The 18,039-nt window shown below is 35.2% G+C and overlaps 1 protein-coding gene across 10 annotated transcripts in view; it reads left to right on the top strand.

Annotated features, from left to right (window-relative positions):
• UBR3 (ubiquitin protein ligase E3 component n-recognin 3) overlaps positions 1–18,039 on the top strand; it is a 314,350-nt gene that overhangs the window by 14,534 nt on the left and 281,777 nt on the right. For 7 of the 10 annotated variants that reach the window (XM_072612278.1, XM_072612269.1, XM_072612275.1 and 4 more), the window contains exons 2-3: positions 4,544–4,683; positions 11,219–11,377. In XM_072612278.1, coding sequence (XP_072468379.1) covers positions 4,544–4,683; positions 11,219–11,377 — 299 coding nt within the window. Of the gene's footprint in view, positions 1–4,543; positions 4,684–5,330; positions 6,107–11,218; positions 11,378–18,039 lie in introns of those variants that run through there. The other 3 variants (XM_072612270.1, XM_072612273.1, XM_072612277.1) reach the window with 2 other exon arrangements.

The following is an 18,039-nucleotide window of genomic DNA, read 5'->3' on the forward strand; positions in this document are numbered from 1 at the left end:
TCACAGTCTGGGATTCACCTGAGACAGACTGAAGCAAACAGTTCTAAGAAGTCAAGTAAGCGTCAGAAATTCAGGATCTGGTACTTTGAGAAAATGGTACCAATTAGTAGTAAGGAGCATTGAAGTGCATCTGAACCTAGGGTGAAGGACTGTTCTCTAGCCTTTTTAATATATAATTATTTAGCTTTATGAATAATAGTGTAAGAAAAACACCAAAGTCAAAACAAATTATGACTACATGTTTCTGTAAAATCATTTGGTAATTGTTGACTCCAAACTAATAGATACCGATAATCAACATTAACTAAATAGTTCTCACATCATCCTTGTTCTCCTCATCTTTTTTGATCTCTTCCTGTGTATTTAACATGACTTTGTTATCTTTACTGCTTGGTTGTGGTTGTTTTTTTAGTTTTATTTAGGTTTATTTTTAGTACAATATTTTATGTGAATATTCCCTTTGGGGGGAGTTTTTATACTTGATGTTTTCTATGGCTCAATCTAATAATATTCTATTTTTTTCATATACCATAATTTGTTTGGCCATTCCTCAGTTAATGGTAACAAATTTAGTTCGTTCCTAAATTATTTTTCTTTTATTTCTTGTTTATTATTAAAGGGCTGCTATGAATATTTTTGTATATTTAGGTTTTTCCTCACTATTAATAACATCTTTGGGTTATAGTTTTAGTAGTGGGATTACATATCAAAGGATATGCCCATTTACATGATCCTTATTGTATAATTCCATATTGTTTTCCAGAAAGGTCAGACTCATTCATAGCTTTGTCAGCAGCATAAAGCTGTGCTTACTTTACCAGAGTTGTTACAGCACTAGATTTTGTCATTTTTTATTGTTATCTTAGACAATATGATGAATTCTGGTAGAATTTCACAGTTGTTTTCATTTTCATCTCTTTAATTATTAGATATTTTAGGCATGTTATATGTAGTTGTCACTCTGTGTTTCTTTTAAAACATCTTTTTTGTGTGTTATTTGACCACTCACATATTGAAGAATGGCTCTTAATTTTATAAATTTTTGTTTTGCATACGTTTTTGACTTTTGCCAAAAAATGTTTGAGGCAGAGATTTTTTTTCTTAGTTTCTTTTTCTCATTCAGGAGATGTTATTTTATTATGCAAAAGCTTTTTATGTAATAAAATTAATACACTTACCTTATTTTTCTAAGTTAAAATATTAATAATTTCCTTGTCTATACTTATGAAAGATGAAGCATTTTCTTTTTTGTTTTTAAATGAGATGTTTTAGATTGTTGATACATTTTGATTTTATTTTGCTGGTGTGGTGTGACATGCTGATACTTGTTTTTTGCCAAACTATAGTTTTCCTGAGAATTTTTGTTGAATAATGAATACCTTACTCAGTATTTTATAACCCTAGATTTATTTAACATTACATTATTGTAGGATCTAATTCTAGCTTGCGGTAGTCTGTTTCATTATATCTATTTCACTCATCTCTATTATCTGGTGACAGGATTTTGCTGATTATTGCTTTTATTCCCAGATCCCAAAGTATCCATGCCCCACTTTATTTAACCTTTTCTTTGCTAATAATAGTACCTACCTCATCACAGGGTTATTGTGAGGATCAAATGAGGTAGTATTTGTAAAAGCATTTAGTCTAATCTCTGGCACATTGTAGGTGCTTAATAAATGCTTATTTCCCTGACCTTTGTCAGAAAATATTTGCCAGAATATTTTTGACCCTTTTGTTCTTCCATATGAATTTTAATTTTATTCAGTTTTAGAAAGTATGCTCTTGGTTTTTTGATTGAGATAGTAAGTAACTTGAATAACAGAAAGAAATCCATTTATTAAGCACCTATTTACCAGTGTCAAGCACTACATTAGGTGTTGGGGATACAGATACAAAAGTAAATGCAGTTCCTGCCCTCATTCTTAAGGGGGAGACAACACATATGAATCAGTAGTGGCCAGGGAAGAGAATTTTTAGTCTAGTAAGTAATGGGATGGTGAGTGGAGCCATATTGCAGTCGTATCCTCTCCAGAAGCAATGGTAGTATTGATTTGATTACTGTTTCCAGAAGTGGAAAGGGTGGTGGTGGGGGTATGCAGATGAGGAGAAATGTGCCCTTGCCAAAAAGACTATTTTGTGGAGAACTCACATAGGGCAAGCGCTCACATGTTAGTCATAAAAAGCGGTACAAGGAAACTCTCAAGGTCTTTGGAATTGGAAGTGATTGTGTGACATGGGAGACACTGGTAGAGGACTATTCAACATGGTGTGCCCTTATCAGAAAAGGTGCTGTGCTCTATGAGCAAAACAGTATTGAAGTAGCTTAAAATAAACTTGAAATGCGCAAACTTAGGGAATCCACTGCAAATGTTCATATGAACTATTTGTGCCTAACCTGTGGTAGAGCATTCAGAGCTTGTATTGGTCTGATGAGCCACAGTAGAACAGACTATATATAACTTGGCTCTAATATAGTGATGTCATTTTGGTCCTTTTCGAGAATGAAGGACAACAACAAACCAAACTAGGTGGCAGAACAGTTGGCAAGATAGCCTGGGTGATTGATTATAAATCATGTTATGGTTTGATAAATTTTCACCTCCAATGCAGACAGTTCAGCCCTAGGGATGTTTCAGAACTGACTGAATGTAGTAGTCATGGAGATCTGATCTGGAAGGTCAGTTGTAGGTAGATGCCAACATGTCTGGGATGGATGGATGTTAAGATAAGAAATAAAACCCACAAAAGCATGCTCATTTCAAAGTATGATAAATAATAATAATAATAAAACCAGTGATAGAAAAACACTTTAAAATAACAATTAAATATTTTCAGTACCTTGGAATTAACCTACGAAGACATATAGTAGTGAGTGTAACATGACTTATAAAACAATTTTTACAGAAATTTTTACATTCTAGAGGGGTGGAATTTGCAGAGAGGCATTGATACAAAGGAAAGTTTCTTAAAAATTAGAGCTATTCAAAAGTGTAATGGGTTGCTTTGGAAGAGACAGCATTCCTTCTCATTAGAAGTCTTCATTCATAGGATGATGACTTGTATATATATTGTAGAAAGGATTCATTTTTGGATTTGAGTGAGGTCTCTGAAATTCTGTGATACTATAATTCTAACTTATGTGATCTTGACCAAGTCAGTTTTCTTCTCTGGGCCTCAATTTCCTGATGCAAACTGAAATGAGGTTGATGTAGTACGTAATCTCTAAGGTGTTTTATGATTATTGTCTGTGATTTTATGATCACCGAAGTATATATTGTTGAAATTCAGATGATAAGTTGCTAATTGCAGATAACTTTTTAAAAATTTATTTGTTTTCAGTTTTCAACATTTACTTCTATAAGTCTTAAATTTTTTTCCCCTCCCTCCCCCCTGCCTCCCCAAGATGGCATGCAATCATATAGGAGTTCTATACATACATTCTTATTAAACACATTTTCACATTAGTCATTTGCTGACAACTTTTTTCTTTGATTTTTGGGGTACATAGACCCCAGTTTCCTCATTTGTAAAATGGGAGGAGGAAGAAAAGTTGAATTCACTTTCTTCTGTAAAATGAAGGGGGATTAGTTGAAAGCTGAGGTCTCTTTCAGCTCTAAATTATTGATCCTGTGAAAGGAAAAAAAAATAATTTGAAAAAGATTCAGGTTTATGTATAGACCAAACCAATATAGTAAAAATGTTAGTATCGATATTTTTCTACTGGGTATGAGTGACCTTGAACTTGCAGTTAAACTTGGAAATTAGTTGCAGTCAGAAAGATTTGAAAGAGTTAGAGGCCTTTTAATATGTGTGCCCTGATTGTGATGGGACTAAGGGTGAAGGATAGTGTTATTGCAGTAAGAAAACATTGTTGTTGCTCAGTTGTTTTTCAGTTGTTTCTGACTCTTTGTGAACCCATTTGGGGTTTTCTTGGTAGAGATACTGGAATTGTTTGCAATTTTCTTCTCCACCTCATTTTACAGATGAGGAAACTGGGCAAACAGGGTTAAGTGACTTGCCCAGGGTCACAGCTAGTAAGAATCTGAGGCCAAAAACATTTGCCACTGGGTTAACTACAGCTTAGTCATGATAGCTTGGTACATGTGTCCGAGGCATGTTTTACCATCTCCTGATCATATAAAGAGTATTCTGAATGTCTTTGTTCTTTTTAGCGGGGGATGATGAGGGTGTTTAATAGCTTTCACATGTATGACTTTTGGAATACTGTGCGTGCATGTGTGTGTACACGCACTTGTTGGTTGTAGGAACAGGTTTAATCATGTAAACTGAATAAATTTGTAATATCAGCAAACATTGTAGGAGTGATAAAACTATGTAGATTTGAAAAAAAATCCCTCTAACATTTTTGATTGTAAGAATTAGTGAAACTCTTTTTTTTTTGTCTTGGTTACTCAAGGATATCTTTTTCTGCCCTGCTTTTATATTCTCCAGAAAATTACTTCTAAATCTTTTTAATAGAAATGTTGTATATTTGGAAAATTGAAACTGCTGATGCTGATTTCTTTTTTTTCTCTTACAGGTTTTGCAAAAGACATCAAATTAAATCAAGTTCAAATATTCCTTGTGTTCCAAAAGACTTACTGATGATGTCTGAATTTGTTCTTCCACGATTTATTTTTTGTCTTATTCAATACTTAAGAGAAGGCTATAATGAACCAGGTATGTTTAAACCAATACGATGATAAGAATCTTTTTAAAGGTTCTAAGATGTAGTAATAATGATTGTTGAAGTTCTTTCTCAGTAGGAATAAAGCATGAATAGTTTTTAAAGAAACGTTTATAAAATGTGACTATAGAGTAATGAGGAGGATTACCTACCGAAATCTGATTTCATTGTGTATTAGACACAAACAATTTGGCATCTTCTCTTAGTGGGGACTTCATGAAAAATAAGTATGAATAATCTTATTTGGTCTCTTAGAGAAGAAGGTACTGTAAAGAACATTTAGCCTAATTCTTTCATTTTATAGATGAAGAAACACCTAAAGATTTTAAGTAACTTGCTGAAGATCACTCAGGTAAATCAGCTTCAGTTTATGAGGTTAAAGTGGCTTATGATCACATAATGAGTTTGTGACAGAATAGGATTAATGACTTCCAGAAGTCTCTGGGCTTTTAGGATGATATTCTTCTGAAAAACTTGTTCCATTAAATCTTTGTGTTTCCCTCCATTGGCTTGTACAAGCATTTGTCTCTGTAGCTGTTTGTGATTCTTGCTTCATATTTTGTAGTTTATAAAATTTCATATTTTATAATATTAATGAAATCTGTTATTATTATAAAGTAGGGAAAGTTCTAAGTATATTTGTGCTTTTACTTTTATTACAAGAATAGATAATTGGTTAAAAAAGAATATGTTAAATGGTTGACTTTAGTTAACTGACAATATATTCTAAATGTCTTAATCAGACATGAAGTTTTAAAGAAGGCACTGTATGGCTAAAGATAAAAATTATTGCATGTGTCACATCATCAATATTTTGAAGTGCTGTTAGAGCAAGCAGATGCATTGTGTCTTTTAAATGTGTAACTGTTAGGTTAGTAAAGATTTTATGATAACCTCTTAATTCTGTTTTCAAATGAAAGTAACTAACATGTTTAAAATAATATGGTTTGCCATAATCACTGCTTGAGTTTTGTGTGAACAATGAAGTTCACAATTTTTAAATTATTATTTTAATATTATGCAATAAAGCATAAAAATCAGATTATCCAAAAACTTAACTACTACTCTTAATTTTTTATCTGTCTTCTTCTAGTTCATAAATAGAATGGATTATGTAACTTTAAAAATTATGCCCTGAAAAACTAAACTGCTACATTTTATCTATTAATAAATGAGTTCACTTGTCTATTTCTCTAATTTAAGTGATGCAAATAATCCCACTTCCTTTCTTTTCAATCAGTGTTTCTATATTCTTTTGCCAGACTAAATAGCTGATAGTGTAGTTAATGAAAGCCCTTATATAACATATATAATGCTTTGTTTTATGCAGTACTCTCTTCACAGTGACCCTGTGATATAGGTAATTCAAATACTGCTTCCATCTTCCAGGTGAAGAAGCTGAGGCATTTCTGAAAGGTGAAGTGTCTTACTTATGTTCCTATAGCTAGCAAGTGTAAGAGCCTAGTTCAGTATACCCACAGGCTTCTTACTTTCAATCCCAGCATTCTTTCCACTATACCTTGCTGTGTGGGTGTTTCATTTTTGTTTTTTGGCTCACCATTGTGAGAGATGATCTCTCAGAAATGAAGCCTCCTCAAAGAGTTAAAGGAATATTTCTCAGCTTCTTTGTAGTGGAAAAAAAAAACCAAAACAGATCAGTGGGTTTCGGAACACCTGGAAATTACCCTGGTATGCCATCAATATCCTGATGTTTAGATTTTTATTGTACAAATGATGGATAGTCTGCATTTTGCATGTCCAATAAACTTCAACACTTCAAGGATCTATAATTTTATTTGTATTGGTACTTCCTCTACTGACACATCATGTGACAGATCATAATCCCTTTGTAATTTAGTAGATGGTCTTTGAGAATTGATCTTGTGATTGAAAAAACCATCAATATGTGGTAGGGATTAGGGCTAGACATGTGATTTCATTGGTATAGTGAACTCCTTGGTAAGGAAGTTGATACGGTGTGAGTTGGTACCTTCTCTTCAACTTAGAGTTGCCTATAGAGAATTGAGAGGTTAAGTGACTTGTCTGTCAGGGTCATATAGCAAATACATGTCAGAAGTGAGGACTTGAACCCAGGTTTTCCTGGTTCCTGAGCCCAACTTTCTATTTACTATGCCATTCTGCCTTTCTGTTAGACAAATAGAATATTAAAACTATTTTTCATATTTTCCAAATTTAATGGCATACTATGGTGACCTAGTTTCACTTTCTTCAAAGTTAAAATGAAATTTGAATAAATGCTTTTATTATTATTAATCAATGTAGTTTTAAAAACATAAATTTCCTTACCTTATTATCATTCAGCAACTAGCCTAATGCTTTCCAGAAGTTTACACTTTGGTGAAGAGAAACCTTTGTGGAAAATTCTTAATAGAAAAGCTTCAACTAGAAAACAGTTATTAACTTTACAATTTTCTGTGAGTACATCCAGCTATTATTATGGTTAATTGTTCTCTGTGATGACCATTAACAGTTATTAAAAAGAGCCAGACTATAACAAAATGCTCTCCTATGCCATGTCCGAAACAAAAGATTCCTTTTCCTCAATTAGATGATGACCACAGAAAATCACTGTGAGAAACAAGGGGGTTTCTCTCTCATCCATCTTCCAGGCATGAACCCATTGAAATTATGACCTTTGCCGCCTCCTAAGTCTGTAGTACTTCTTCAGTGTAGCATTCTTGATTGTTTAAATATATACAAAGCCTGTTTTGATACCAATCAATTAGTAAACATTTATTAAGTACCTACCATGTGCTAGATATTGTGCTAAGCTCTGGGGATAAAAAAAAGGGGTAAAAGATATTTCTTACTTTTGGGGAGCTCACAATCTAATGGTGGAGACAACATGTAAACAACTATTAATAAACTAACTATATTCAGGATAGATAGAAAATGAATCAGCAAAGGGAAGGCACTAAAATTGGGATTGGGAAAGGCTTCCTATAGAAGATAGGATTTTAGCTGAGACTTAACGGAAGCCAGAGAAGCCAGAAGGTGGAGGGAGAATGTTCCAAGAATGAAGAATGAGACAGGAGATGGAGTGTCCTTATTGGGGAAGAGCAAAGAAGCCAATATCACTGGATTGAAGAGCAGTTGTTGTGGTGGTGTAAGACTTGAAAAGACTGGAAAGTTGAGGGTGTTTGTGTGGAGTTAAGTTATGAAGGGCTTTGAAGGCCAAAGAAAGGATTTTATATTTGATCTTGTTAGGTGATAGGAAGTCACTTGAGTTTTTTGAGTGACATGCTTGGACTTTTGGTAAAACATTTTGATGGGGAGGGATTTGTGGCAAGCAGACAAATTAGCAGGCTCTTTCAGTAGTCCATTAATGAAAAGATAAATTCACCAGGATGCAGTATCAGAGGAGAGGAAGAAGCATATTTGAGTGATGTTACAAAGATAAATTTGGCAAGCCTTGTCAATTGAATATTGATGGATGAGATAGTGAGGAGTTGAGGATGACACTTAGGTTTCAAGCCTGGTTGCCTGGAAGGATAGTGCTATTCTCAGTAATAGGGAAATTCGGGAGGGAAAGAAGGGAGAGTGCAAGGAGGAAAGTTTATGAGTTCATTTATGAACCTGTTGAGTTTAAGATGTCTCCTGGACATCCATTTTGAGATGTCTAAGAGGTAATTGGAGCTGCTAGACTGGAGTTCAGCATAGGGATTAGGAATGGATAAATAGATTTGAAAGTCATCTGCATGGAGATGGGAGCTGATGAGTTCATCAAATGAATTAGTATGCAGGGAGAATAGGACCAAGGATGGAGCTATGGTGAGTGAGCATGACCTGGATGAAGACAGAACAAAGGAGGCTGCTAAGGAGCGGACAGGCATGATTTTATCACACTATCCTTGCATAATAGATTTTAGAGCTAAAAGGATTGTTAATGAGGCCTCTCTCTTCACTTCATAGATGAGGAATCTCATCTAATCAGAGAGTATAAGTGAATTGTTCAGAATTACAAAGCTATTAAGTTTTTGATGTAGGACTAGAACTTAAGACTTTCAGACTCCTTCCAGTTCCAGCACCTAGTCCACTAGACTATCCTGTCAATAGTTCAATATTTTCGTTTTACCAATGAGAAAATTGACACCCAGAGACCCTAAGTCTCAGAGCTAGTTAAAGGCAAAGCCACATTGATTTCAGAGTACACTTAGACACTGGAAGTAAATTAAAGGTTAACATAATCACACTTCTAATGGTTATCTCCATTTCTGTTTGTTAGTTTTGCCTTTAATTCCACTCATAATTCATTATTGGAACTGTTTCGGTCCCCTTAGTCATTGAAAAAGTAAACTCTTCTCCTTTTTGGACCCCACTTTTGAAGTCAGAAATATTCTTGTAGCCATCTAAATTCTTAATATTCTTTAGATTTGACCTAGAATTTTCCTAAATTGGATTCTTTCTTTTCTGGACATTTGCTAGAGCTATTTCTCTTTATATAGTGTTTCATGGCTCTTTTCTAAATCAGTTTGTTAACTCAAACTCCTTTATACCGTCTCCAATGCCCCATGCTTTTTATACTACGTACTCTGCATTTGAGTGACGTTTGCTTCTTTGCTGTTTTTCAAACAGAATACTCCCATCTTTCAGCTCCTGGCATTTTCACTGGCTGTCCCTCAGACTGGCTTCCTTCAAGTCCCACCTAAAATCTCACCTACTACAGGAAACCTTTCCCAATCTCACTTAATTCTAGTATCTTCCCTCAATTGATTATTCTTTCTTTACCCTGAATATAATTGTTTCCACATGGTTGGCCCCTTCTCTACTCCTCTTCCTCTCTGTGATTTAAATGGATGGAGGATGGACATTGGAGAGCTTCTCCCAGATTTTCCACTCTTTAAAGATGGCACCCAAGGAGTTCGTCTCAGCATTTCCCATTTGATTACTTTCCTAGACTTCATCATCTCCAGAAACGCATCTTTCTGCAAGAGAAACTCAACCTGCAAACTCTTACTTCCTCAGCACCCACTGCCCTACAGGCCCATTCTTACCCTTGGTTGGAGAGTGTAGGAGGTGGACCTTTGGGAGCTCTTCCTTGATTTTCTACTGTTTAAGGAGGGGACACTCCTTATCTTTTCCTATTCAGCTGCTTTCTTGTATTTGTTTATTTCTAAAAATCAATCATTCTGTAAGATGAAATCAGCTCAGAAACTTATACTTCCTGAGATCATTTCCTATCCTGGCTGTGGGACTCTATCATGCCTCTATAGTGGGTAACCCCTTATCCCTCACATATCTGGTTCTTTTCATGTGTTTTCTCCCCCATTAGATTTCTATCTCCTAGAGGGCAGGGACTGCCTTGTGACTTTCTTTGTAACACCAGTGCTTAGCATGGTGCCTGATACATGGTAGGTACTTAATAAATGTTTATTTAAAAAAAAAAGTTGTGCATTTTCTCCCCCATTAGATTATGAGTTCTTTCAAGGCATGGACTATCTATTACCTTTCTTTATATCCCCAGTGCTTGGTACAGTGCTTGGTACATTAAGTAGATAGGTGTCTAGTAAATGCTTAATTGACTGATTGACTTATAAAATATTAAAATTTTCTACATCAGATTCCTTGGCTCTTGTTAACTTTAGCTAGGTAGTCCTTAATACTTTAAGGGATTGAAATTCAGAGTTGAAGAGGGGGGAGTAAGGGGTTGGAGAGGGGTTTGTAGTGAGGAAGAATAGATTTTAGGCATTTAGGTATTCAAAACCTTTTTGGTTATACTTTTATAGGTATTAAAAATTTACTATTTATTCCAGTGTTTGTTTGAGGACTAACATTTAGGTAACATCGTTTTCTTCTTTAAAGCTAAAGCTTTCCTTATAATTTCTGGTCCTCAGTTTCCCTCAAAAATATCTTCTACATTCTCTTATATCATTAACTCCCCTGCTCTCAGAATGGCTATCCTGACTTACAGTTTCTGGATTCTTGGTAACCTCTTATTCCACAGTCAGTACAAATATTAGGTGCTAGGTGGTGCAGTGCATAGAGTCCTGGACCTGGAATCAGGAAGACCTGAGTTCAAATTGAGTCTCAGACACTTAATAGCTGTATGACCCTTGGTAAGTCACTTAACCTCTGTCTGCCTTAGTTTTCTCATCTGTAAAGTGGGAATAATAATTGCATCTTCCTCCAGGGGTTATTGTGTGGATAAAATAATATTTGTAAAGTGCTTTGCAAACCTTAAAGCACTACCTAATGCTTGCTTGCTATTATAAATAGTAGAGATGGAGATAAGTACTGTACCTTGAGTATATTACCTCTGTCAGGAAGTAACAAATTTCAGATGCCCTTCTTTCTAGAGAAATCTACCCTCTTTCTTTAAAAAAAAAATGTCATATTGATACTTTCCATCCCCTCCTTTAATCCTGAGGGGAAGAGTAAATGCTTCTAAGTTTAATCCTGCAGTTAGGTTGTTGTATTTGACTTTGTATAGGAAAACCATAACAAGTTTGAAAAATGCTTTGTGCAGCATGTTATAAAAATATTCTAAACCCCTTTATTGTTTTTCAGCAGTTGATGTGCAGTCAGAAAAAGACCTTCACAAAGTCCTTCAGTTATTGGGACCCCAGATTTCCTTTCTGGAAGATTTGACTAAAATGGGAGGAGCAATGCGATCTGTTCTTACCCAAGTTTTGACAAATCAGCAAAACTACAAAGATCTTAGCTCTGGTGAGTTGCAACATCAGAGTAGATTGATAGCATTATAAATATAATAAAATCATCTTTTCATGTAAAAAGTTTTATCATAAGTATGACTAAGTATAAAAAAAGGTTATTAGGAATTTGAGAACTGTCATGTCTCATTTAATGACTTCATGACCTCTTAGTTATCTTAAGTTCAGTATGCATAACAGATGTTTAAAATTAGAAATATGTTTGTTTCCTTTGTATATATTTTTACTTACAGATTCTGGGGGAGAAGATTGTGGGGAAAAGACTTGAAATGAAGAATAAGAAACAGAAGAGGAATTGTTAAAGTGATGTTGGAGGGCTTTGGAATTATGAAGAAAGGCATAGATTGAATGTAGGGAGGATAAATTTGGAACTCCTTGAGAATTTGGAGGAAAAGCACTATAGAAACTTAGACTTAGAACTGGAAAAAACCTCAGAATGTTTCAAGTCTAACCACCTTATTTTGCATGGAATGGATGAATAAGTTATGTTATAAGAAAACTTAGGTCTGGAGAGGTTGTCTTGCCCAAGGTTACCCAGTTATTAAGTTGCAGAAGTAGAAGCTAAGTCAGATCTTCTGACTAGAGTGCCAGTCCTCTTTCCCCTGTGTCACAAAAGAGTTGAAGCGAAGGAGTCGAAGGGAGATAATTTGTAAGAAAAACAAGGTAAAAAGCTAATGAGAAAAAGAAAGTAAGGCTTTGCTCTCAAAATGTTAAGGTTCAAAGTAGTTGGGAATAGTAACAGTTCTGGATCTGAAGACTTCCCAAGAAGTTTGCCATAGCAGTTTTCAGGAGGAGCTATTAGCAAGGAACACAAAAACTGAGTCTTTCTCTTTCTGGAAGTATAGAGAGCCTGAAGAATTTTGCAGTGACCTGCCTTGAGTGTGCAGTGTTCATATTTTCACAATTTTCACAACCAAGTGACTGTGCTTATATTGCATGTTGCTTCTCCCTCCTTGAAGACAAGATAAAAGATTTGGGAAATACTTCTCTACCCTCCAGGTTATCTAAGTAAGTGAAAAGTTGCTTTAAAAAATGGAAGAAGGGCTTTAATACTAAAAAGGAAAAAAAAAGAAAAGCTTCTAAATAGGCAGAAATGGACTCTTGACATATGTCGGAGGTTGGAACCTGGAAGAAAGTCACAAAGGAAAAGAAATTGAGAGCCACTGAACTCTTTAAGCTAAGAATCGAATATTAGGCCCTTGTTTAAGAGAAAAGGATTAGACACTTGAGTATGGAAGTGGTCATTTGCACTCCAAGAAGTGTTAATTTGGGTCCACTGGTATGATGAGATGAGAGATCTTACCCTGAAGGTCAGAGAAGGAAGAAATTTGTGGTAGTTAGTGACTGCTGAGAAGTATGAGATATCAGGTCAACTAATGGTTAACAACAATACAATGAAATTCTCTTGACCTGATGACTACTACCAGTTTCTAGTCACTCATATGGGCAAAATGATACTGTGTGAAGAAACCTACAATTCATTAGCATAATTCGTTCTTAAATTTTGGACAAAAAACTCCTCATGGGAGTAGGTGATGTTTTCATCACTGCTGCTTACTAAATGAAGAGAAAAAGGAGAGAGGAAGATTTAAGTGAATAGCTATTTAAGAAGATGTTTGAGAATGAACCTTGGTTTTCTAGACCATAGCTTAAAGTATAGGAATGAAAGGTCCTGGTCAGGGATGGAGCACACAACAATGACTGGTAAGAATATATTTGAGTAGAGCTTTACAAATCTAATCAAAAAGGCTTTAAACTAAAAAGGGGAAGTGGGAGGTGGGGCATAAGAAGAAAACTTCCTATGTATGTCCACTGAGCTATGTTGTGCAGAACACCTACAGTGTAGAGAGAATAATAGCAATTAAGATGCCCAGAAGCATACAGGAAACAAAAGTCTTAAGAAAGGAATGGGGAATAAAACACATAGCCTTAAGAGACCTATATATAAGTGAACAAAGTATAGGTAACAATCAAGTTGGAATAGAAATCATGATATACAGATGCAAATTTGATCACTGTGGTATCACTGAGATTTGGTGGGATGATTATAATATGTCTCTAGAAAGTTATAACTTATCAAAAGGAATGGAATAGATAAAAGTGTGGATAGATTACTATTACATCGAAGGAAGATATACTCATGTGAGGAAATCTAGGAACCGTGGACGGTAAACTTAGTAAAGAGCATTTTGATGAAAGCAGAAATAGAAATTAGAATGTTATTTGAATATACTTCAGGGCACTAGGACAGAAAGAAGAAATAGATGAAGAGGTTAGGAAGCAGATCACAAGCCTGGAAGTGAGGCATGATATAGGAATGCTGGTGGGGATTGCAGATATCCAGTCATTTGCTGGAATACTCCCTTGGGCAAAACCAGCACAGAATCCCCAGATGACCAGCAGAGAGGCAGGGTAGACATTCTGAAGGGCATACACATATAGAAACATAGTTCAGTGATAGGTCTTATCTCATCAAGTCTCAGTGATATCTGTGAGATTAAAGAAGGTAATAGTCCTAAGCAAAACAGACTCTTAAGAATGTACAAAAATTTTTATAGATCTTTTTGAGGTACCAAAAAATGGGAACCTGAGGGGGCTTCTGTAAATGGGGAAGGCTAATATAAATTGTTCAAGTTATGGTTTATAAATATGATGGTACACTGTTGTATTATAAGAAATGATGAAGGGGAAGTTTCAGAGAAACCAGAGAAGGCTTGTATGAACTGATGGAAAGTGAAATGAGTAGAACCAGGAGACCAGTTTATGTAATGACAGCAATATGGTAAAGAGAAACAACTTCGAAAGACTTAGGAACTCTGATCAGTGTAATGACCAACCATAATTCCAGAGCATTGTACTGATGATGAAACATGCTACCCATGTCCTGATAACAAGGTGAAGTACTCATTATTGAGATACTTTTTTTTTTTGGCATGGCTACTGTGGAATTTTGTTTTGCTAGGTGATATGTATTTGTAATAGGAGCTGTAGTTTTCTTTTATTCTTAATTGGAAGGTGGGAGGTTGGAACAGGAGGGTGAGAAGGTGGATTTTTGCTGATTGAAAAAGAATAAAATTACAAAAGAAATCAAACTGATCAAATAATAAAATAGAAATAAATTTGAATCAAAAATGAGTTCTTTTATAATTAATTTTTAAAAAATTTGTTTATTTTTAGTTTTCAACATTTATTTTTATAAGATTTAGAGTTCTAAACTTTCCCCCCTGCCTTCCCCTCCTCCTTCCCCAAGATGACATGCAATCTGACATAGGTTATACATGTACAATCATATTAAACATATTTCCACATTAGTCATGTTGTGAAAGAAAAATAAGAACAAAAAAGGGAAAACCACGAGAAAGAAAAAAGAAAAAGAGAAAATAGTATGCTTTGATCTTCATCCAGACTCCATAGTTCTTTCTCTGGATGTGGATAGCATTTTCTATCATGAGTCTTTTGGAATTGACTTAGATCAGTGCACTGTCAAAAAGAGCCAACTCTATCAGTGTCGGTTATTGCCCAGTGTTGCTATTACTGTGTACATAGTTCTCCTGGTTCTGTTCAATTCACTCAGCATCAGTTCATGAAATCCAGAAATTAGAGTTCTAAATGCCAAGAAAGTGAATGCTCAGTGCAAAATTAAGGAGTGTAGTAGACTAGGAAAAAGTGAATTAAGGATGAAGAATTTTTCTAAAGAAGTGAGAGATTAAGAGATTTAGAACACAAAAATACTGAAGTGAAAGAAAATCTGGCACACGATAAACAAATGGCAATAATATTAGAAGAATACATGGAGTCTATGCAAGCCATGGCAACGGACCTTGAAGATGGAGTACACAGAGATTATTTCAGGATCATAGCTGCCCCAGAAAAATCATCCTGACCCATATCTGACCAATGGACCCAAATAGGTGTAGAGGAGAAAGTGAGACTGGTGACTTTTTACAGCCCTCCCTCACTTAAATCCAATTCATTTGCAAGCCTCATAGTAACATCTCTCCGAAGAATGTGACCTATCAAGGAATCTATATACTACAATACAGAAAATAATAAAAGAAACTTGTCCAGAATTTCTGATTGTGGTTAATAGAGTCATCAAATGACAAATCCATAGATTACAAACTCCAAGACACATAGTAATTAAATTAACAGTTCCAATTAAAACAAATTTAAAAAAAAATTAATTTGTTTTCAGTTTTCTACAGTCACTTCCCTAAGTCTTAGATTTTTCTCCCCCTCCCTTCTCCCTCCCTGAGATGGCATGCAATCTTATGTGGCTTCTACACATACATTCTTATTATATACATTTTCATATTAGTCATGTTGCATAGAAGAATTAAAATGAATGGGAGAAACCATGAGAAAAACCCAAACAAAACAAATCACAAGAGAAAATATTCTGCTTTATTCTGCGTTCCAATTCCATAGTTCTTTCTCAAGAGTCCTTTGGGAATGTTTTAGGTCCTTGCATTGCTTTGGAGGGCTAAGTCTACCAGAGGATCTACCAGAGGGCTACTACTACCAGAAAAATTCCTTGCACACTGTGGTTGTTACTGTGTATCTTCTGGTTCTGCTCCTTTCACTCAGCATCAGATCATATAAGTCCTTCCAGGCCTCTCTGAAGTGTTCTGTTCATCATTTCTTATAGCACAGTAGTGTTCCATTATATTCATATACCACAGCTTGTTCAGCCATTCCCCAATTGATGAGCATCATCTTGATTTCCAGGTCTTGGCCACCACAAAGAGAGCTGCTATAAATATTTTTGTACACATGGAAAACAAATTTTGCAAGCAGCCAGGAGGACTTTCAAATATAAAAGAAATGAAATTTGAATAACAGTATCCTCCTGCAGTTACGAGATATAAGAGAAAGAAATGGAATGATACATTCCAAAAAAAAGTGGAACTCATGCCGCAGCCCTAAGTGATATATCCTGCAAATTTTAACCTAATTGATTATTAATGAAAAAAAAGATCGATGATCAACCAAAAACAGAGCAGCTAATACTATATTTGCCAATATAATTGATATTAGATCGTGTAATAGAGACTTGCTTCTATGTGTAAGCAAATGATAGTGTGACTATACTATCCCAGTTAGGCAAGTATTTGTAGTATTATGTTTTGGTATTAGTGAAGTTCTGGGTATCACATTTTAGGAAGGACATTGAGAAGTTCAGAAGTGTCTATAGAAGGGCAACCAGCATACTGAAGGGTCTTGAGATCATTGTGTGCATATTGGTTGAAAGAGATGCCATGCTTCACTGCATTATCACTGCCACTGAATAATCATAGCACCCTGTTTTTTCATTTCCCAAATTGGTTTATAACCTTTAATCTTGTAATCATCATATGGCATAATTCTGTTCTTCATGCTGCTTAAAAGGTAAACAGAGCAGCATTGTATTCACCATTGGCTTATGGATACACATTTATCTCTCTTGCGTTGCGAGTCATGAGGCTAGAATTCTCAGCCCTAAAATTTTCAGTGCACACTTTGTCAGTAAATTTCCCAATGCTGACTTGACTTGTATGGTTTGTTTAAAGCTCTGTAGTACTAATGGTATTGTCACTCAACCCTAATGAAGAGCTGTAGGTGTAAGGAGAGCTGGTGGGCATGTGAGGCTGCCGTGAGTAAGTCATGTGGTAGGTAAGACTTGCATCTTCTCATGCTAACTAAACTGTACAGGTCATCTGCCAGGGATACATTAATGTGTAAAGCATTTCTTTCTAGTTATGGGTAAATATAAACAGTATTCTGTGAGCTTCAAGCTGAAAATGATTGTGTTTGCTGAACAGCATGGAAATAGTCATGGAAAGACAGTTTTCAGTGAGTGAAAAGTTGATGCAGAACTGGTGGAAACTTAAAAGACAAGATAAAAAACACAAATTTTTCTAGATGTACATTTAGAGGTCCTAAAACGGGAAGTTGCAAATTGATGAAGTGTTATCATACTACTGTTACAGTTAAAAAATAAAGCTTTACACAAAGGTTGCACCTCACTTTTTTGCCAAAAAATTTGGCATGAAATCTGTGATGATTATGCATGTGGTGAAATATGGTAAGAATTAGTGAATGGGGAGAATTGATAATTGTCTTTAAATGCTTGAAGCATTATTATATGGAAGAGTAGTTAGTCTTGTTTACCTTGACCCCAGAGTGCAGAACTAGGAGCAACAGGTAGAAGTTGTAAAGAGACAGATTTAAATCTATAATAAGGGAAAGCTTCCTGACAAGTAGATCTGTTCCAGAGTTCCTCAGGAGGCTGATGTTTCCTCTTCAGTTGAATACGTCAGGCAAATGCAGGGTGTCCTTTTGTCAGTTGTTGTATGGGAGAGTCTTTTTCCAGATACTACTTAGACTAGCTGGCTTCTGAGGTCCTATCCAATTGACATTCTGAGTTTGTATATAATTTTCTTTTGTAGGAGTAACTTTAGTATTTTATCTCATTTAATCACTCCCCCCATTAAGATTTAATATAACCAGCAAACACTTCAGTGATGATAAGAATATGCATACAAATATTTTGAAACTCTTTTAGTTTCTTAAGCAATTTATATGCAGGAAACCAAGGAAAACGTTTTGAAAAGTTGCAAACCTAAACTTATGATGCCAAAATTTGTAGGTATTTCACATTTATTTAGAAGGTTTAGT

This window comes from Notamacropus eugenii, chromosome 5, assembly GCF_028372415.1.
Source record: "Notamacropus eugenii isolate mMacEug1 chromosome 5, mMacEug1.pri_v2, whole genome shotgun sequence".
Lineage (NCBI taxonomy): Eukaryota > Metazoa > Chordata > Mammalia > Diprotodontia > Macropodidae > Notamacropus > Notamacropus eugenii.